Genomic DNA, 21,825 nt, shown 5'->3' with positions numbered 1-21,825 from the left:
CTGGCCATTGTTTCGGTTTCTCTATATTCCTCATATAAATGAAACCAGCGATATTCATCTTTTTTCTTCTGACTTATTTCACTTAGCATAATCCCTTCTGGCTCCATCTATGTGAACAGAAATGTCAAATTTTATATTTAAATGTGATGCATTTCAATGCTAAAATTTCCTCTTGACTCTTTTTTATATGCTTCTATTATTTACTGAGAATGATTTTTTAATTAATGTCAAATGTATTTACTTTTACCTCATGGAGCATAGTTATAATAGCATTTTTAAAGTCTTTGATAATTCCCATGGCTATCTCATCTCAGCTGTCTGTGTTTGTATGTTATTGATGCCTGCTGTCATTTATGGAGTTCTTTAAATCCATTCATTCTGTTTGAAACATTATCAATGTTTCTCTATCTTCGCTGTATTCTTTCTTTTGTTCATTCTTTGTTTTTCTTGTTTCCACAAGCATAGTGTCACTATCTTGAATTCCTCATCAAGCAAGTTATGCAAATCTGCTAGATTTGGATTTCTTTTGTTTGTTTGTTCCATCATTTGTGATATTTTTCTCTAGCTGTTCATTTTAGTTTTTTTTCAGTTGAAACAAAGAGCTTTATTTCTTTATCTAGGAAGTTGGCTTTAGGTGTCTTCCTTCATAGTCTGACACCTCTGCATTTGTCTAGATGCTATAATGCTTGCAAGGGGAGGGAGATAGGAGCTGGGCAGCAGGGCATTAGATAGTGCCACTAGTGAGTACCTAGAGTTCAATCCTCCTGAGGTTCTGCAGATACTTGAGATTTTTTTGGGGGGGGGTACTGTTGTTAAGATAACCACCTCCTCTAGGCCAATTCCTCAGTTAAAGCTTTTCAAATAATTTTGGGCCAGTGTCAACCTCTCTACTGTTGTTCAGTTCTGGCTTACCAGATCTGTGACCAGTTTAGCTCTAGTTTACTGGACCTATCTATGACCATGGAGCAGACAGGAGAAGAATGAACTGAGAGAACTGAGAGCTGCTGGTTCCCACTGTGAACAGGCTGCTGCCCAGGTTCTGATTACAGGCAAATGGAGACTGTGGGGGGAGTATATTTCTCAAGGTTTATGCTAGTGACTTTATACAAAAAGCAGCATCCCCTGCAGACTTCTCTCAATCATCACTCAATTATTGTAATGCCTGGAGGGGGCTCTCAATCATCACTCAATTATTGTAATGCCTGGAGGGGGTTACCGTCTTCCTGGTGTGCTTGCTCCTATTGTTAAAAGTCTACCTGCATTAAACTCTGGTTAATGTCAGTATTCACTGTATAGAGTTGCTATCTTGGCTTTAGCCCCCAGTTGGAGTGAGACTTGGAGATACAAGCTCAAGCTGACAATCATTCCTTATACAGTTATTACACTGACGATTACCAAGACTATCAGCTGCCTTCAAACTCCTCTGTTTAGGGGTGTTTAACTGTTTAACTCTGGGTGCCCGATTACTACGTGGCAATATAACATCTACCTGGTGTTCTACTTCAAGTCTCTGCTCCCCTACTCCTACTATTCTCTGGAGGTAGATCTTTGTCCTATATACTGACTATGTGTGCCTCCCCACTCCCAGGTCTGTTCCTGGCTTCTCACATCCCTGATGCAGCCATGGACACTTCATTCAACAACCACAGAGAGGCAGATTTCCGTTTTTTCCTACCCTCTCTGCTATATTGTCCCTCTATAAGGGACAATGTAAGTGTCTAGATAAGTGTTAGATAAGTGTCTAGATAAGTGTTAGATAAGTATCTAGATCTATAGTGTTAAGTATAATCACATTTTAGTGCAACTTTTTCATCTTGAAAAACTGTCTAATTAACAATAACTCCTCATTGGCCCCCTCCTTCCCAGCTCCTGTCTACCACCATTCTATTCTCAGTCTTTGCAGATTTGACTATACTAGTACAACATATTGGTGGGATTCTGTAATATTGTCTTTTACAACTATCATATTTCATTTAGCATAATGTCCTCAGGTTTCTTCCATATTTTAGCTTATCACAGAGTTTTCTAACTTTATTAAGATGGAATAATATTCCTTTGTATGTATATGCCACATTGGTTTATCCATTTGTCTTTTGAACACTTGGGTTGCTTCTGTTATTGATGATTGTAAATAATGCTGCTATGGATGTGGAAGGGATTTTTAGTGTTTTTAAAAAGCATTCCTGAAATGGTTCTAATGTACTGCCAAGGGAGAGAACTACTTGAAGGGTTTCTAAACTTAGAGGAAACCCATATTATAAATCGTAATGTGAAATTTAAAAACTTTTAGATTATGTCATCTATATACTATCATTGAAAACTGAAATGTTTTCTCTTTGAAATTGTTTTTTATCCCAAATTTAAGGTGTAGCTGTGGGCGATTTATTGGAGACCATCATGGGATAGATCATACTTGGACTACCTCAGCTGCCAATGGTAATGAAAATGAACAATGGTCTGTCGAAAAACACACAAGAAAAAGCCCTACAGATACCTTTGGCACTATTAATTTCCAAGATGGAGAACACACCTACCACTCCAAGGTTTGTCTACCACCCCATTATTTCATTGGTTTTTAAGAAAAGATGAAATGTATCTCCAAATTGTATCATGTGCAGGGCATTGTACCTTTCCTAAGTATGATGCAGATTGTTCTTTATTTGACTGACCTTTTCCCCTTAACTTTGGACCTCTGCAAAAGATAATCAATGACTTACTGAACTTTGTGAAAGTTGCTGAAGGGCTGCCTTTTCTTAAGGAATGTAAAAAAGTTATCACCTTACAGCATGCTTTAGCTGAAGCATGGCCACAGCAATAACCAGTAGATTGTGGCTGTTTGACTCTCTTGTGGGAAGAGACTCTCTTGTGGATCAGTTTTTCTTCTGTGTCTGACATGGTAATATTGGGGTGAGTTGTATTGTATTGACTGGTAAACTATTTTTGGGGTGTTTTCTTTTGAGCATGTTAGTCACCTACTGCTTTATTAGTGGCAACTTTTCCTGAGAAAATTCTGGGTACTTACCATAGGAAAGCTTAGAACCTGTTACATTCTGGAGTTTGACCATTAGTTTGATGGATTTGAAGCAACATTTCCTAGTAGTGTAATCATAACTGAAGTTCATCATACAGTGTTCTTTGTAATCTAGATTTCCTACTATTAATTCTCTCACATTGAACTTTGTGTGATGCTTTCTTTAGTTGGCAGAATAACAGTCTTCACTTCTCTTCCGTTTCTTTTGGAAACTCTTATAGAACTCTTGATGTAATTTTTCCCCTGAGGTTTTAGTCTTCTTTTGATTTTATGTTCTTCATAATCATCTTCATTTACTCACTTTCCATCTATTAAAAAAATAGTTACTGGATGCCCACACTTTGCTGTGCCCCAAAGAGTATATGTTCATGTGCTTGGATATAGACTGGTGAGGAAAATAGGACATAAATTACCACAGGAGGTAGGGGTACTTTGAAAAGGAAAAACAAGGTTCTTGGAGAGAATGAAAAGGCTAACTCCTCATGGTGGTGGTGGTGGTGTGTGTATTAAGGGAGCCATCTTCCTTTAGGTATCACTAAAAAGAGATTGGAAAGATGAATGATGTGAGGTATCTGGTGAGGAAGAAGGGAAAGTTTGCATTCTGGACATTAAGGACAGCTTGTGTGATGGTCAAAGAGAATATGGTGCATTTAGGAGAGCTGAAAATGTGGTTAGACAGATCAGATCAGTAATACATTTTATGTTCAGCATTGGGTTCCTGTTACCTCCTATGTACCTGAATGCATTTTATTTGAGTGCTGAGAAAGGAAGAGACTATCCTTTAATTTAAGACCAGAATTGTATATCAGGTTTACAGTGGAGTAGGAAGGCTTGTGGGAGCTGATTGTTCTTCTCCCTCCACTGTCTTTTCCTTCTCAGTTGTTTATCCCTCCTACCTCATTTCATAAAGAATTGGGAGATGAATCTTTGCCAGCAGGATTCTAAGGGAGTTAGTTTAAAATAAGGGGGAAGGGAAAGAATCATTAACCTTTAGCTGTGTCTGCTTTTAGCCTTTGGGAGAAAAGACTCTAGTGCCAATAATTTAGTTAATCAGGTTTGTTTATCCTAAAATCTTAAGGAGAAATGTCTTCGAGGACTAAAAGATTTGTATTTGAAAGAGGGAGATTTGGGAGAAAGATTTGGGGCAGAAAGAAGGTGAGCTAAACCATAATTGCCTCCTGTGTCCTTATTCATTATTCAGAGCAAAGCAAATCAGTTCACAGATGTCAACTTGTACTTTTTCCTGCTTCTTTAACTTGCTATAAGTCTGTGGTGGCAGCACTGTCTCCTCCCTTGTGAAGTGAATCCTCGTTATCCCTCCATTCACAGTTTTTTTTAAAAGATTTATTTATGCATACAAGAGCTGGGGTACAGGCCAGAGATGTGGGGGGTGAGAGGATTCACCAGAGACAGAGTGGGGAACAGAACAGGCGGACTGACTGAAATACACTGCTGAGGGGAGCAATGGGCAAGACAGGAGAGGTCTGCTGCGCCATGTGGGTTGCTCCCTGGATGGCTGGGGATCAAACTCGTGCTGCAGAGGCTGCAGATTGCTTCATAGTGTGGTGCTTAACCCCTTGTGCCACCAGGGAGGCCCTCCATTCGCTGTTACTTCCTTTCCCCATGGCTGCACCATACTTATGTTCAGGAATTCTATTTTAATTATGAATTAGAGTGATTATGTTTTAAGAAGTTCAAAGATAGACTGTTATTGTTTTAAAATTGTTATCAGATTCTGGAGCATACAGATCGTCCAGATAATTTCTATTTGCCTATGTTCAGAGATCGTTACCTTTAGTTATTTTTAGTCAAGTTTTACAGTTTTTGGATTCTATTGTCCTTATTTCTTCCTGTAAATTCAACTTATTTTTGCTGTTTGTTGGCTTGTGTTTGAGGAAGGCAAACTCATCTCAGTGTGATTTTCATGGTTTGTATGTGGCTGTGGTGGCAGCACTATCTCCTTCCTTGTGAATTGAATCTTGCTAGAAAAAGAAAGCAAGTCATACTGCAATTTTAGGCAAAAGGCAGAATGACTCTGAGGTTGCCTGCTGGCATGGGTCTCCCTCATCTTTCCTTTGGTCACATTAACTAGTCAAAGATGATCTGTTGTGAAAAGTATTTACTTTTAGGGAAAAAATTGCATTTTTTTTAAATGCATGTAGAGGAATCATTATATAAAGGAAGGTAAAATTTATAATAATTTAAATTATGAAACACACAACATGGTCAAGTAAGTTAAAGCCATAGTATTTGTAAAAAAACAAAAACAAAAAAAAAAAAAAACCCATTTTACCTATATATCAAAACCTTTTAAAATGGCTTTGCTGGAGTAGTGATTTTTGCCATTTTGAAGTATTTTTACCTCATGTCATACCTTCTAGAGTACATTGGGGGGCAACCTTGAAAGCCAGAGGAAGTCTTCCTGCTGTGACTTGTAATTCCCAGAAGGAACTTAAAGAGGGGTGTGGGATCCTTTTAAAGTAAATATTTCCATTATTTTGAAAAAGATTTCTGATTCTTCTTTCAAGTTTTGGTTATTGTTACTGTCCTGCTGTGTTCTCTCTGGAGTGTTTTCCCTATGTTATAAACATGTGTCAATGTGCCTGTCTTCCAGTATATTAGAACGTCTTACGATACAAAGTTGGATCATCTGTTACATTTAATGTTGAAAGAATGGAAGATGGAACTGCCAAAGCTGGTGATCTCTGTCCATGGGGGTATCCAGAACTTTAAAATGCTCTCCAAACTTAAAGAGATCTTCAGCCAAGGTTTAGTTAAAGCTGCAAAGACAACAGGAGCATGGATAATAACTGAAGGCATTAACACAGGTAAAGCACAATTCTTAATTCACTTTTTTCTTTTAAATTCCCTCTTCCTAAGTGTGAACCAGGCAGTGCAGCACCTGATCTCTGCTCTCTAGCACCCTGGGATGTGTTGGGGTGAAGCAGAAAGATGAAGAGTATCATGACTGGAAAACAAACCCAGAAGAGTCACAGGCCTTCCCTGAAATGTTTTTACCTTAATCAAAATACACTCCATCTGGCAACGGAAATAGTCTTTTATGAGCTTCTGACTGCAGGAGGTTATAAAGGGCACTGAGTCCATTTAAGTGTGCAGTTCAGGGTCATGGGCATTAACTAAACTCTTGTAGCCATGGTCCAGTGCCCTGACATTGGAAGGCAGTGACTAGTGCAACAGTTGTGTTGGGCAGATTGGCCTTGAGGAGATAATTAACTACATAATTGCCATTCCACTTACTCTATCACTGACTTTTCTTTTTCATGAACCTTAGATAGCTTCTGAATTCCTAACCCTGCTCCTTGAATCAGTGTTTATGAACTGATTACATGTTAAGAATCACTTGGGGAGCTATTAAAAAATACTTATGCATTAGGTCCACACCTGATTAAGTAGGAGTTTCTTAAGGTTGTTTAATAGCAGCTAGGGTTGAGATACAGTGGCACTACAAACCCTCCTCTTTTACCAATCTGTTATTAACCTGTAGTTTGCCATCTTCCTTTCACCACTCCCTCTTTTGATTTGGAATGTCCTAGTTAATATGTCCTATGAAATTCTGCCCATCCTTTAAGGTCTACATTCTATGCCGATACACCATGAATCACGCTCATCAGAGTAAAATTGCTCACTTTTGTTTTTCAATGTCTATAATATTTACTGTCTGTGGCACTTGTAGCATGTCTATATTTTGCCTTCCAGGTAAGGTTAGTTTGTTTATGAACTCTGTCTGTGAGCTCAGGGTGTTCACATCTGCCTCAGCATTGACCAGCACACGCAGCAGTACTTATCAAATTATTGACCAAATAATTCCTTTTGACTGAAAAGGCATAAAGGAAGCAAATGATTGAAAAAACAAAGCAAAATAAAACCTATGGTATTTGGTTTGTCACTAATAGATAACCTCAGAGTTCTCCTTGTACATTTGGTAAGATAATTATTGCTTCACATTCTTGGAAGAAAGGGAAGGTAGCAGAGTCCTAAGTCCAATGTACAGTACTTAGTTTACTTCCATTTGAAAAAGAGGCAGAAATTTTGCAGAGTTCAGAAAAAGGTAGATCTGGCCAAGGCCTTTTCTTTGAATAACTAACTATCACATGTTTTATATTACTTATTGTTTAATTAAGGAACACAAATATAATAATAATAATATAAAGACTACTGAAATAGTTTATGTGAACAAAAAAAATGAGAAATGAGACATACTTGGAACGTCCTTAAATAATAATCTGCATCTGCCTTATTCAGCCACATTTCCTTAGCATTTAACTACTCAAGAGTGGTCTCTGGACTAGCAGCATCAGTCTTCTCTGGCAGCTTATTGGGAATATAGGTTTCAGGTCCTACCCTAGACTGGTGGGATCAGAATCTGTATTTTGACAACATCCACTGATGACTCTTGTGTATACTTAAATTTGAGAAGCCCCGCTTACCAGCTTCTGCCTATTCTTGAGATGCTTCTCAACTCTAATGAAACAATTTTTGGCATGAATTTTTGACATTTCTTAAATTGAATGCCACACACCTTAAAATCTACTCTGTATAAAGCATTTGGATAGATGTTGTGGATGAAAGGGTGAGTAAGCAAAGTATATTAACTCTTGAAAATTTGTGTATATAAAGCTGTTAATTTGCCCCAGTGAAGCAAAGGACATACTACAGAATGCTGTGCTGGAACAGTAGAGAAGGTTAGAGAAAAAAAAAATACTCAGTATGATGATGATGTTAGTGCTGGGCTTGCAGGATGTTCTGGTCAGGCCAAATGTCCCAGAACTGAGGTTGTAAGCAGACATTTGGAGGAGAGAATTGTTCAGGTAGAGAGGTCAGGCGCAAGAGGAAGAGAAGTTAGCAGGGAGTAGAGGAGCCAAGTTATCAGAACTAATTCTACTGGGTCAGCAACTTTTTCTAATAATGGCCTTTTGCATACATTTGTTTACTTGCCTACTTGTGTCTTTCCGGCAGTTTTGGTGTTTTGCATGATTTGTGAGTTAAATTTGACTTCTAAATTGATCATTCATAGGAGTGTCCAAACATGTTGGGGATGCCCTGAAAGCTCACTCTTCCCAGACCTTGAGAAAAATCTCAACAGTTGGAATCCCTCCTTGGGGTGTCATTGAGAACCAGAAAGATCTTATTGGAAAAGATGTAAGTAGAAAATCCTTTCATAACAAAAGGAAATGAACAGGTATCTGATTGCCAAAACTTAGCATTTTCTGTGGCTATCTAATAGACATCTCAAAACCAGCTGCTTACTCCCTTCTACCTCCTGTACTGTGTCTTAGAGGATGACAATCCCATCCTTACAGTTGCACAAGCCCCAAACCCTGAACTAATCCTGGAGTAATCTCTGTCTCATGCCTCAAAACCAACCCATCAATAAATTATCTCAGCTTTACTTTAAAAATATGCCCAGAATCTGACCTCTACTCATGAACTCCACTATTTCTGAATAGGACTAAGCCACCACTTTCTATCACCCAAATGATTGTAATAACCTTCCATACTCCCATCCTTTATTATTATTATTATTACATATAGTCTGTTCTCACACAATAGCCAGAATGATTCTTATAAATTAAAATTTGATCATGCTACTCTCTGTGAAAATTCCTTTAGTGGTTCCAAGCTTCTTGGCATGGTTTCCAAGTAGTAAAAAAAGGGACACTTGTGGTTTGGCCCTTTCTTTCTCTCTTCCCTCATCCCTCTTTGCTTTGTTTATTCCTGTGTATTGATTCTTTGATCTGATCTTCCCGTGTTTCTAAGGAAATGGACATGTCTAAGAATGTTTATAAGAAGAATGTGTATTTTTGGGCCTCCCCTGGTGGTACAGGCTTGAGCACCATGCTGTGAAGCTGCCCGCAGCCTCTGCAGCACTGGCTCGAACCCGGCCAGTCGGCAAGGGTCCCAGATGGCATGGCAGACCTCTCCTGTCATGCCCGCTGCTCCCCTCAGCAGTGTATTTCATCAGTCTGCCTGTTCTGTTCCCTGCTCTGTCTCTGATGAATCCTCTTACCCTCCCATGCATCTGGCCTGTACCCTGGTTCTTGTATAAATAAAAGATAAATAAATCTTTAAAAAAAATTGTTTTAAAAAAAGAAGAATGTGTATTTTTTATAAAAATCTCAGCTATTACATAAAAGTATGAAAGAAGAAAGCTGCTATTAATATTTGGGTGTATATCACTCCAGAATATTTTCTATGTATAGTAAAACAGAAGTTTGTTGTGTTAAAAAAAAAAAGGTAATAACGGAAGCCCTCAGATATGAATCTGCTTCGAAGCTTACTTATTTAACATAGTTATTTCTTGATGTCAATTGATATACGCACCCTTGTGGCTTATTTTAATGTTCTTTTGGAAAATTTCAAACATAGTAGAGAATAGAGAAAGAATCATAATTACCTGTGTACCTCTTCCAGTTTCAACAGATACAAACTCAGAGCCAATTTTATTTCACCTATTCCCTTATATGTTCCCCACTCTCTGCCCCATTTGAAGCAAATTCTATGTATGTATATAGCCCAGCCACATACTAGACCACATGTTGATCCACAACAAAAGGGAAATTGAAGAAACCCAACCGATCATCACACCTAGCTTGAGAAGCGCTGCTTTAGGTAGCAAGTCAGAGGCCTTAACCCTGAGCAGAGCACTGTAGCACACAGAGTCGCCCATGGAGCAGCTGAGCTTGTGGAGGATCTTGAGGTCTGACTCTTCCTTTTCCTGGCTGTCTCGCAGGTGGTGTGCCTGTACCAGACTCTGGGCAACCCCCTGAGCAAGCTCACCACTCTCAACAGCATGCACTCCCACTTCATCTTGTCTGATGATGGAACTGTGGGCAAGTATGGAAATGAGATGAAGCTCAGGAGGAACCTGGAAAAATACCTCTCTCTGCAGAAAATACACAGCTGTGAGTACTATATGGCTCAGCCAACAGAACCTGGCTTGGGGCCTGCTATGAGGCAAGGCCCTCTGTTGCTATCTGTACAGAGTAGGGAGTTTAGCCGATCCCTGCTGTAAGTTAACACATGTGAACCCATGGGTGGAAGAAAACAGGATGTAAGGTGATGTGGAGTTGAGGGTGATAGTGGGGAAAGAGGAAGAAATCTTCAAGGGACAGTGTGGTGAGGGGAGGTTTCCTGGAGGAGTGGAGACTATAGCAGAACCTGCAGAGTCCCTAGGGTTGGATAGAGGGAGGAAGGAGGGGAAATAAGGTTGTGGGAATTTAGATGACTGAGAAGCAGCAAGGAGGCTAGCCTGAGGGCCATAGGGATATGAACATTGACAGTCAGGCAAGACATTTCAAAGGTGGTTGGGTTGGCCACAGGGGGCTTTCAGAAATAGGGGATTTGGAGGAATCGATGTTGTGTTATGCTGGGAGTGGTACCTTGAGATGGCCATGTTGGTCTTCTCTGTAGATGAAAGAGAAGAGGAGGTGCAGAATGGATGGTCATTTTTATAACATGCTAGTCATATTGATCTTTGTTTACATTTATATAAAATGTATACTTATGTATATGATTTTAAATGTCATGACTAGGAGTACAGTATGTGTATCATTCTATGACTTTTTAAACTTAATACTTTTAAAAAGAATGACTCCATGGTCTTTCTCTTTTATTTGTCTTCCTTACTTTAATAAAGTAGTATATAGTTATGATAACAAATTCAAAAAGCGAAAGGTGAAATAAATTGAAATGTAAAGTCTTTGAGGATTGGTCACCCCCTCCCCTCCCATTGGTTATAGAAATAACCACTAGAAGTTGATTGCTTTGACAAAAGTTGAGCATTTTTGGAGAATAGTGATGGCTACATTGGGAGTTGTTGTATCATTTTGTTTTCTTTGAGATGGCTTCTTGGTCTTGAGATAGCTTCTTGGGTCAGTGAGGAGAAAGGGGGCTAGTGTAAGTAACACACCCATGGTAATTAAAGTTTGTGCCTGGCAATCAAAATGGCTGATCTGCCAAGATAGGAATCTTTGTAACAATTTGATACCATTTATCATCTGAAATAGGCTCAAGACAAGGTGTGCCTGTGGTGGGGCTGGTGGTGGAAGGTGGTCCCAATGTCATCATCTCAGTGTGGGAGATCGTGAAGGACAAAGATCCAGTGGTGGTTTGTGAAGGGACAGGCAGGGCTGCTGACCTCCTGGCCTTCACCCACAAACACCTAGCTGATGAAGGGTGAGTTTTGACTTTTGATATATGAAACCATGGTGACTATTTGTTTCTCGATTTTAGTATGTTAAGCTGTGCCTTTGAATGGGCCAGCTATGCTTGGAGGACAGAGTTTGAGAATCTTTAATATACCATTAATGTATCATCAAAGATATGCAAGTTACTATTTCCTTAGCTGCCTCTATCAAGGACACTTGGCCTTGTTTGAGCTTCAGGAAAAAAACATTTCCAGGGGATAGTGAGGGAGATGTTTGTGCAATTGGCCATTATAGCTACAAGAACCCTTCAGTGAGGAAGGTTGCCAGTGTTGACCCTGGGTTACCTTCAAATTTGCTTGCCAGTGATAAAAAAAAAAGCAAAAACAGGAGTTGGGGAAATTGAAATTTACATAGTGTATGATCCCCTTTTTGAGGTTTTAATGATTTCTGCTTCTCAGATAGGAAGGTAGTTTTTTTCTTGCCATGCCTATATCCAGTGTAAATCTCCCAATTTAAATTAAAGCATGATATTTTTGGGCCTCCCCTGGTGGCGCAGCGGTTGAGCGCTGGGCTACGAAGCTGCCCGCAGCCTCTGCAGCACCAGTTCGATCCCTGGCCGCTGGTGAGGGTCCCACGTGGCATGCAGACCTCTCCTGCCGCACCCACTGCTCCCCTGGGCAGTGTATTTCTTCGGTCTGCCTGTTCTGTTCCCCGCTCTGGCTCTGGTGAATTCTCTCACCCTCCCGTGCTTCCGACTGTACCCAGTGCTTGTATAAATACATAAATACATAAATAAATAAATAAATAAATAAATAAATAAATAAATAAAATCTTAAAAAAAAATAAAGCATGATATTTTTACTGTGAGTAAATACAGTGTCTCTGGGCTAAAATGTGGACCCCTCTAGTTACTTAATAAACATTTACAAACTACTTAGTTTACACTGCTCTGTGATGTCTCCTTCCTTATAAGTTTTCTCCCCTGTAGCACTCTGCCCTCTACTTTCATGCTCTACCCTCCTTCCTTATCCTTTCAAACCCATCGATTTCCTAATATCACCCTAGGTGAGTGATTTTTAAACATTTTTGTGTTTTATATCCTTTTGATAATGTAATATCCATAATTCACAGTCCCACCCTGAAAATCTGTCAGCTCAAGAACCTGGCCCCTTGCTTTCTCTCCAGCATCATGACAGATCAGTCAAATTCAGACTTCTCTTGAGATTGCTGCTTTCCTTTGCTTTCTGCTCTTTTGCTCTCTTAGCAGAACTGCCCAAAGATAGCTTCTTACATAGGTAAAAGGGTTTTCTTATCCTGTTGTTGCTGGTTTGTTCCCTTTTCTGCATGTGTCAAGTCACAACCATTTATCTTTCTCTCAGGACCCTCCGTCCTCAGGTGAAGGAGGAGATCATATGCATGATTCAGAAAACTTTCAACTTTAGTCTTAAACAGTCCAAGCACCTTTTTCAGATTTTGATGGAATGCATGGTGCATAGGGATTCTGTGAGTATGATGAATTGATGACTCAACTAACTTAAATCCTAATTTTCAACAAGTATAATATTATTTTCATAATTTTAAAAAGAATGGCACTTTGCATTTTTTGTCTTGATTGTATTTAGCTAGCTCTGCAGAATTTTATCCTTAGTTGAATAAATTTACTTCTTATAAATAAATTTGCCTTATAAATAAATTCCCAACTGTATCTGGGAAAAAGCATTTCAATTCAGAAAAAGATTTTAGTGTTTTGAGATACTTCATCAAAAACTTTTTCCAAATTATGTTTATTGAGGTAAAGTAGGTTTATATCTTTATATCTCTTCTGGCTGATTTTTAATCAATATTGTCAATGACCACGATGATCTAAAGCTGAAAATTATAGTAAGTATGCAGATATGCCGTTGTTTACAGTGATTTTTCTAGAACTTAAAAACTGAGCTAAATCATATAAGATTTGGTACTATATAGTCATTTGCCTTCAAAAAAACCATTGGAGCAAGTTTTGGCAAAACATGGCTCAGTATGTGAAAAACCCTTTGGGAATTTTAGTTCATTTAATAACAACAATAGTAACAACAGACATATCTACAATTAACAGTGTGATTTCAAATATTTGTTTTCTTATCAAAATAGCCCCATGTGTGAGTTCAATATGGCATTGATTGGTTATTTCACTTTTGGTGAGGACAAAACTGAAACATAGAGAATTTAAGTGATTTACTAGTAGGGTCATTCCAAAATAGTAGAACTAAAACTTGAGTTCTGAAATTTTGAAATTTTGTCCATAGTCTACTCCATTTTATATTTTTACAATATTCAGTGAATTAAGAAAAGAGCATGATAAAACGATCACCCTTATATTTGCCTCCTCCTGTCCCTAAGCAGAGTAGCTGGTGAGTGATGCGATGGTCAGGCTTGAACTGGAGGCAGCAGCTAAGGGTTTGTGTATTTCAGGAATTAGCTCCTTAGCTACTGTACAATTGAAGGTTGATTTTACTCATGCACATAGGCTGTAGGGGAGGGAACAAACATGTGAAGTTGTAGAAGCATAATATTTTAAAAATCTTTATGTGAACTTAGAGATTATTTAATGGGTTCCCTTCTCTTTTGAGTGAGGAACCTGAGACTCAGTGGCCATATAATATTTACCCAAGAACGAGTTAGTGACATATCTAGGGCTAGAACTTGCTAGTCTTGGCTCTTTTGTATTGAATAGTATATTATTATTTGGAAAGACTAGAATCTATTCATTATAACAGGTGACCTTTTAAAATAATAAAGTCCTTACTTGTCTTAAAAATTAAATCTGTGTGTATTTTGATGAATATTTTTCTCAATTCACTAGCTCAAGAGTGAATTTTGTTGGTACTTTAAAACATTTCATTGCTAGTACCCAAAATGTATGGCTTTCTGTTTTGAACTGTTATAGATTACCATATTTGATGCTGATTCAGAGGAATCACAAGATCTTGATTTGGCAATCCTAACAGCTCTGCTAAAGGGTGAGTGTCAGAATAGGGTCACTATTGTGCCTCTCTTTTCACATTCCATGGCTCTTTGTGCTTTTATGTTGATGTTTTGAAAATAATATGTGGTTGTTCCTTTTGTATATCTTAGGTACAAATTTATCAGCATCGGAACAATTAAATCTGGCAATGGCTTGGGACAGAGTGGACATTGCCAAGAAACATATCCTAATTTATGGGCAACATTGGCAGGTATAAATGAAATGAAGTTATTTGGGAACAATATTTTGTGTTTCGGTTTTTTAGGAAGGATTGAAAGAGGAAGTTGGAGGAGGAATAGAGTGGCTTAGGAGGGGTATAGAGTGGCAACTATGGCTGGGTGCCCAGGGATAGCTAAGACATTTCTCTCATCTACTTTGCCTTCTTGAAAATATGTTTTTTCTTCTGACTCTGCAGCCTAATTGAAGCTGACAGAGGACATTGGAAAAAAAAAGCCAAAATGGAAGGGTTTTTTTATTTTTTGAATGGGCATATTTTTATATTGCTGTTTAAAATTTTTCTTTTTTTTTGCATTAGAATGTAATACATGCTCAAGGGCCTCCCCGGTGGCGCAGCGGTTGAGCGCTGGGTTGCGAAGCTGCCCGCGGCCTCTGCGGCGCCAGTTCGATCCCCGGCTGCTCCCCGGCCACCGGAGGAGGGTCCCGCATGGTGCGCAGACCTCTCCTGCCGCCCGCTGCTCCCCTCAGCAGTGTACTTCGGTCCTTCTGCCTGCTCTGCTCCCCGCTCTGGCTCTGGTGAGTTCTCTCACCCTCCCGCGCTTCTGACTGTACCCAGTGCATGTATAAACAAAAACAAACAAATAAAGAAAGAAAGAAAACATGCCTCTATATATAAAAAAAAAAAAACAAAAAAACAAACTATTTAAAGAATGTAATACATGCTCACAATAGAAATAAATGGAAACAGAAGAGAGATGACCCATAGTACTAAGGATAATCACACTTAAACTTTCATTAAAAAAATTTACAGTCATGACCATACTGTATGCAGATTATTTTTGAGTCAAATGAATACATTCACTTTTTTTTTTTTTTTAAAGATTTATTTACTTATACAAGCACTGGGGTACCAGCCAGAGGAGTGGGAGGGTGAGAGGATTCATCAGAGAAAGAGCAGGGAGCAGAACAGGCAGAAGGACCTAAATACACTGCTGAGGAGAGCAGGGGGCAAGACAGGAGAGGTCTGCTGCGCCATGTGGATAGCTCCTTGGCCGGCCAGGATTTGAACTGACGCTGCAGAGGCTGCGGACAGCTTCACAACGCTGTGCTCAACCCGCTGCGCCACTGGGGAGGCCCCATTCACATTGTTTAAAAGAACAAATGTGATGCTGAAAGACTACTAAAGACACAGTGGTACCCAGTCTTGTAACAGCCTAATACTTTTGATAATTTCTGGAAAGTGCTAACAATTACAAATTTCTGTATTTCTAAATAATAAGTCACATAGTTATGTGATTCACCAGTTTTGGAGACCTCTCAATACGTCTGTCTCTGGTCCTCCCTGCTGCAGTCTGGACTGGTCATAGACTATTCCTATTGCTGGAATGTCATTCCTCATCTTCTTGGGGTTCCTTCCTGTTAAGAGTGTTTTCTGTACCTCCTATCCTCCCCTTTCTTGGTTTACTCCTTTTTTTGATGACATACGTCTTTCAGTAAACTCCTAAGAAAGGGAATATGAGAGGTAAGCCATTTTGATTTATTTGTTTGGATAGATTTTAATTCAAGATTGGAGCTAATTCTCCTTAAGGGTTTTGAATGCCTCACTTCTAATGTTACTGTTGGGAAGCAAAAGTCTTTTTATTTTTGGATCCTTTGTTTGCCACTATTTTTTTTCTGGAAGTTCTAAAAATATTCTCTTTTTCGCATGTTCTGAGATTTCACAATGATGTGTGAGGTTGTGAATCTCTATACCCATTATACTGTTGACCAACTTTCCTTTTTTTTTTTAAAGGTAATTTTTTTAAAAAGATTTATTTGTTTATTTATACAAGTACTGGGTACAGTCAGAAGCTCAGGAGGGTGAGAGAATTCACCAGAGCCAGAGTGGGGAGTAGAGCAGGCAGAAAGACCGAAGTACACTGCTGAGGGGAGCAGCGGACGGCAGGAGAGGTCTGCGCGCCATGTGGGACCCTTGCCTGGTGGCCGGGGATCGAACTGGTGCTGCAGAGGCTGCAGGCAATTTTGCAGCCCAGCACTCAACCGCTGCACCACGAGGGGAGGCCCATGTTGACCAACTTTCAACTTAGCAATCATGTATTTCCATTCTGGGGAATTTCTTGCGCTGTTTTCTCTATACCTTCTCTGAAATTCCTATTATTTGATAGTTGGTCCTATGGACTACTACCCCCATCTTATCTTTGTCCTCTTATCTTCCATAACTTTACTTTGGTAGATTTTCTTGGCTTTAATCTTCATATCTTTTTTTTTTTTTTAACAAGAACCGGGGTACAGGCCAGATGTGCGGGAGGGTGAGAGGACTCACCAGAGACAGAGCAGGGAACAGAACAGGCAGACTGATGAAATACACTGCTGAGGGGAGCAGTGGGCGAGACAGGAGAGGTCTGCCTCATCATGTGGGATTCTTGCCGGGCTGGCCGGGATTGAACCTGTGCTGCAGAGGCTGAGGATAGCTTCACAGCGCAATGCTCAACAGCCTGTGCCACCAGGGAGGCCCCTAATCTTCATGTCTTTTATATAGATTTTTGTTTCTGGTAGCATCCTGGATTTCTAAGAGCAATTTCTTTGTTCCTAATCTCCCACTCCCACCTTTTAAAAAAATAGTGTCCTGAACACAATATCTTCTTTTATGTTGCTGATTATTTTAATCATCACTCTCTTGACATTTTCTACCTGCACTGATTTCTCCTAGTTGAGATTTGATCTGTTCTGGACTTTGTACTTAAGGATGGGCAATAGAGAGCTCATTAGAAACTCTGAGCCTTTCAGACTAACAGTAGGGTGATCTGGATGCCCTTTGTTTGGGGACCTAAGACATATGCATATTTCTGCCTTTTCTCCTGGATTAGACATATTAATGCAAAGTCCTTTTTGCTTTTACCAGCAAGGAAAAAGCCTTCCTGCAAGTGTTATGAAAGTCAAATGGGGAAAGATGGACGATCCTACAGGGTTTCAGCATGTATACATTTATTTCCTCCTGATACTGCCAGAATTCTAGGTCATAGATTTATTTTATTTTTTTGATTCCAGTCTTTTTCCAGGTTCATTTTCTAGGGCCTGCTCAATCAATTACCACTTGACCATCTGCTTTCCAACTTCCAAAATATTGCACTCTTGATCTCCTTGTTCTTGTGGATTCATTTCTTAAAAAAAAAAAAAAAATCCCTTTGCTACAAGTTTAGTGCAGTTTTAGATTAAAAAAGATAAGCATGATTAACTTGCTATTTATACCCATTAATCAGTTATAGTTTGAATGGAAACATGCTAAATTATTAAAACAAAGCCCAAACACCTTAGGTTTTTATTAGAATTACATTAAACCTATTGACTGATTTGAGAAGAATTGAGATTTTTATAATAGTCAGCCTTTTATCACATAACAAATTCATCCCAGATATCTTTAATGCCTTCAGGTTTACTTTTTATTTTTTCACTCAGATTCTGAGTATATATTAATAAGATTATATTTTATGGTTATTGTGTCTATAGATTTTACTTCAAATAAATGCAATCCTTTATTATTTCTACTTTGATGTTATTTCTTCTTTCTTTGTTGTCTCTGTGCTCTTATTTATTTCTACCTCTTAAAGCCTGGCTCACTGGAACAAGCAATGTTAGATGCTTTGATGATGGATCGGGTAGATTTTGTGAAGCTCTTAATAGAATATGGAGTAAACCTCCATCGCTTTCTTACTATTCCTCGACTGGAAGAGCTGTATAATACAGTGAGTATTGGAACACTTCATCAGTCACCTCCCTATTTATTAATTAGCTTAAGGTTTAGTTTAAGCTATATCTTGAATGTTGAGTTCTCTTTGAATGTTCCTGTGCAAATATCGGTTACAGAGAGACAAATTTTTAAACCAAAGAAGAACAATTCTTACTAATTTCATTTTATCGTATGGTCATTGCTGTGTTTTCCATTAATAATTACACAAAATAAAAGCACAAACCAATTTAAAATACAGTAAGTTCACCATAGTTAAAATTCTTCCATGGCACATTAAAAAAAAGCTTTTCTCTCATGTTTTCTGAGTTCTAATCTATTTTTGTTTGCTTTTTCATCTAAGAGTGCACTCTTTTCTGTTATAAGAGCTCTGCAAATAAAATTCTTTTATTCTTTATTGAATTACTTAAGGACTTGATTGAACATAGTGTTCTGTAGATATTTGTTTATGGAATCATGTGATAGATTTTATAGTTGTCTAATTTATGATAAGGATAGTTATAAATTACTTGAAATTTATTTCTGCCTCTAAACAAAATCCTTACTACTAACTTATATACATCTTTCTTTGAAAAATAATTCAAACTGTATCTTCTCTTAGGACATAGTTTCCTTAGAAGTAAGATGGCTTAAGCATCATTACTAAAGATACTAATGAAAAATTTCAATATGCTGAGTTTTTTATGCATTCTGAAAAAACATTTCTTTTCCAGCACATAGTAATTGAGATGAGTAATTCTTCCTTTTGTTCTTTACTATAGAAACAGGGGCCTACTAATATGCTCTTGCATCATCTTGTCCGAGATGTAAAACAGGTAACCTTATTACAAAGGTGTGCAATTTTCTTTGTGTATTGCCTTAGCTTTGCGCTGGAGATGTTGTCAGTTTATAAAATGTAGATTTGGGTTTTCTAGTGAATTATTCTTTATCTGCTACTCTGAATAATTTCATCACCACACCGTACTCTCAATTTTTCCTGTAATTTACTTCGTGCTTTTAAAGATTTGATCTCTCAAATAAATGGCATTAGCTAATAATTTTTTTTCTTATAAAACATGAATTGGAAATATACAAAACTTCCCAATGGAAGCTAATCTCAACATCAGACAACAGTAGGATGATGAAATAATTATACCTGCTGAAAATAGAGACATCTTATCAGTGTCTATTGGAGGATTAACATGATATCCATTGTTTTTGTTATCACTGTTTTGGATACTAGTGATAGTTTGGGGGCTTTATCACTTCTTTTGTGAATCTAAGCATTGTTCTAAGGAGTCAGATGGACCCTTGCTTTGTATCCTTGCTCATATTTGTTCATGCTGTTCCCAATGAACTTTGTTTTTTGTTTTTTTTTTAAATGTAGTATTTTTTTTTAAAAGATTTATTTATTTATTTATTTATACAAGCACTGGGTGCAGTCAGAAGCGTGGGAGGGTGAGAGAATTCACCAGAGCCAGAGTGGGGAGCAGGGCAGGCAGAAGGACCGAAGTACACTGCTGAGGGGAGCAGCGGGTGGCAGGAGAGTCTGCACGCCATGCGGGACCCTCCTCCGGTAGCTTGGGAGCATCCAGGGATCGAACCGACTCCTCAGAGGCTGCGGGCAGCTTCACAATCCAGCGCTCAACTGCTGCGCCAATGGGGAGGCCCTCCCAATGAACTTTGAACTAAGTTAGACTTAATATAAAATTAGCTCATCCCTCATTAGTTACCCAAAATTTCCAGCTTTTTCAGACTTTATGCCTTAATTTTTTCTCTTTTAATTACTGAGAAATTTTATTCAGAGCACCTAGAAAATTAAGAATGTATTTTATTTGCCAAAATAGTTAAATTCTTCCACAGTGTGTTAAAAAAAAGCTTTTCTCTCACTTTTTCCTGAGTTCTAATATCCTGATGGAGAGAGTATGACTTAATGGATATGTTGACAGAGTGTGAAAGGGTTTGGAAGGAATGCATTTAGTTGGCAAATTAGTAGTAAACAAAAGTGTCTTGTTGATGTAACTTAGTTTACATTAATTTTATGCTAGATCAAAATGATTGTCCTTAAATTATTTCTCTAAAAATTGATTCTATCATGGTGAACTGAAGAAGGAGCTAAATAGATTAAATATGCTCCTAATTGGGAACAAATACGTACTTTATTTTTGATTTTTTAAAAAAGAATAAATAAAAAATATAAAAAAGAGAAATTAAGTTTTTATATTTATTTAACTTTATTTCTTGCTTAAAGCTTTGTGAATATGTCACAATATGTTCATTTCAAAGTTGTTGGTCAATAGTCAGTATGTCTTTAAAAATTTATTATAAGTTTAGAAATGCACAGCTGTGAAAAGGTACTAAAGAGGGTTTTCAGAGGTGAAAATAGTTTTTATTTAGACTATGATACATGGACTTGGATGTTAACTGCTCATAACATTTATCTTGGCACAGACTCATATCATGATATCTCATTTGAGCCACTCCATATACCTTATTTCTGGTAGCTCTACCTCCTATTTTTTTTCCTTTGGGGGTATGATGTAGTCAACACAGTGTGAAGTGTTATAGGCATTTTAATAAAGAGAGAAGCTAAAGAGTGAACCCAATGTTAATTTTGGGTCACATACATTATTTTTATTCTTCATTGATTTTTACTTTTGTTGTAGTTATATCCAGTTAAAAATAACCTTTTATACTATATTTAAATGTATGTTATTCTAAAATGTGTGTGTGCATGAATGAGAGAAAGAGAAAGAATGAGTAGATAGAAGCAGATATTCTATGCCCATGAAATTAAAAACATATTTAAGCTGAGTATTTTTTCTAATCTGAAGAGTAGATTATATCAGTAACTGTGTATTAACTGATCAGTTTGCAAAAGTGATTGAAAAATAATGATTCTGTCTCTTTGCAGTTGATTTGGTTGTGTCCTGATGACATGACCATAGAGAAAAAGAGAACTGCAAGCTATAATTCGTTATGTGTCTTTCTTGCAGCATGCCCTTCTCTCAGGCTACAAAATAACACTAGTTGACATTGGATTGGTAATAGAATACCTCATTGGTGGAGCTTATCGAAGCAGCTATACTAGAAAAAATTTCAGAGCCCTCTACAACAACCTCTTCAGAAAACACAAGGTACCATAATTGAAAAGTACCTTGTAAAATTAAGGAAAAGTAGGAGTTATACTTTTACGTTAATGGCTTGGGAATTTCAATGGGAATAGCTCCTAAAATGGACATCCTGTTTATAGACACTTATTGAGGGTTTGTGACATGTGAATACTGTGCTTAGTGCGGACATGCTGACCTGGGATGAACATAAAGATCAAGAGTTTAGAAACTGTTAGAGGAAATATATTTGTGAATAACCAGCCATAATGCAAAAGAGGATGCAATATGTGCTATAGTGACAAAGAAGGAATGAGATGAGAAAGGTTAGTGGAGAGATGATGAGTTCTTTCTTTCTTTCTTTTTTTTTTTTTTTTGGTGGGACCCTTGCCGGTGGCCAGGGATCAAACTGGCGCTGCAGAGGCTGCCGGCAGCCTGGCAACCCAGCGCTCAACCAAAAACTTAATGGGTTCAGATCTATAAACTCATCATATTCCATATATAATCTAGAAGATATATTGGAAGATATATGCAGAATGTACTTAAAATCATACCTGATGTACACATTCTATTTTCCATCGAATTTTTGAAAGTCTAGGAATGTATAA

The 21,825-nt window shown here is 38.0% G+C and overlaps 1 protein-coding gene across 7 annotated transcripts in view; it reads left to right on the top strand.

Moving 5' to 3' along the window:
• TRPM6 (transient receptor potential cation channel subfamily M member 6) overlaps positions 1 to 21,825 on the top strand; it is a 122,464-nt gene that overhangs the window by 38,026 nt on the left and 62,613 nt on the right. For 6 of the 7 annotated variants that reach the window (XM_054688891.1, XM_037491818.2, XM_037491819.2 and 3 more), the window contains exons 4-14: positions 2,366 to 2,543; positions 5,646 to 5,859; positions 8,067 to 8,191; positions 9,783 to 9,954; positions 11,059 to 11,227; positions 12,579 to 12,702; positions 14,129 to 14,201; positions 14,317 to 14,417; positions 17,992 to 18,126; positions 18,890 to 18,943; positions 21,104 to 21,244. In XM_054688891.1, the coding sequence (XP_054544866.1) occupies positions 2,366 to 2,543; positions 5,646 to 5,859; positions 8,067 to 8,191; positions 9,783 to 9,954; positions 11,059 to 11,227; positions 12,579 to 12,702; positions 14,129 to 14,201; positions 14,317 to 14,417; positions 17,992 to 18,126; positions 18,890 to 18,943; positions 21,104 to 21,244 (1,486 nt within the window). The remainder of the gene's footprint in view (positions 1 to 2,365; positions 2,544 to 5,645; positions 5,860 to 8,066; positions 8,192 to 9,782; positions 9,955 to 11,058; positions 11,228 to 12,578; positions 12,703 to 14,128; positions 14,202 to 14,316; positions 14,418 to 17,991; positions 18,127 to 18,889; positions 18,944 to 21,103; positions 21,245 to 21,825) is intronic. The other variant, XM_054688893.1, reaches the window with a different exon arrangement.

The sequence above is a fragment of the Talpa occidentalis genome, unplaced genomic scaffold (genome assembly GCF_014898055.3).
Source record: "Talpa occidentalis isolate TD23 unplaced genomic scaffold, MPIMG_talOcc4v2.1 talOcc4.7, whole genome shotgun sequence".
In the NCBI taxonomy this organism is placed as follows: domain Eukaryota; kingdom Metazoa; phylum Chordata; class Mammalia; order Eulipotyphla; family Talpidae; genus Talpa; species Talpa occidentalis.
This window is presented reverse-complemented; position numbering and strand designations above follow the sequence as displayed.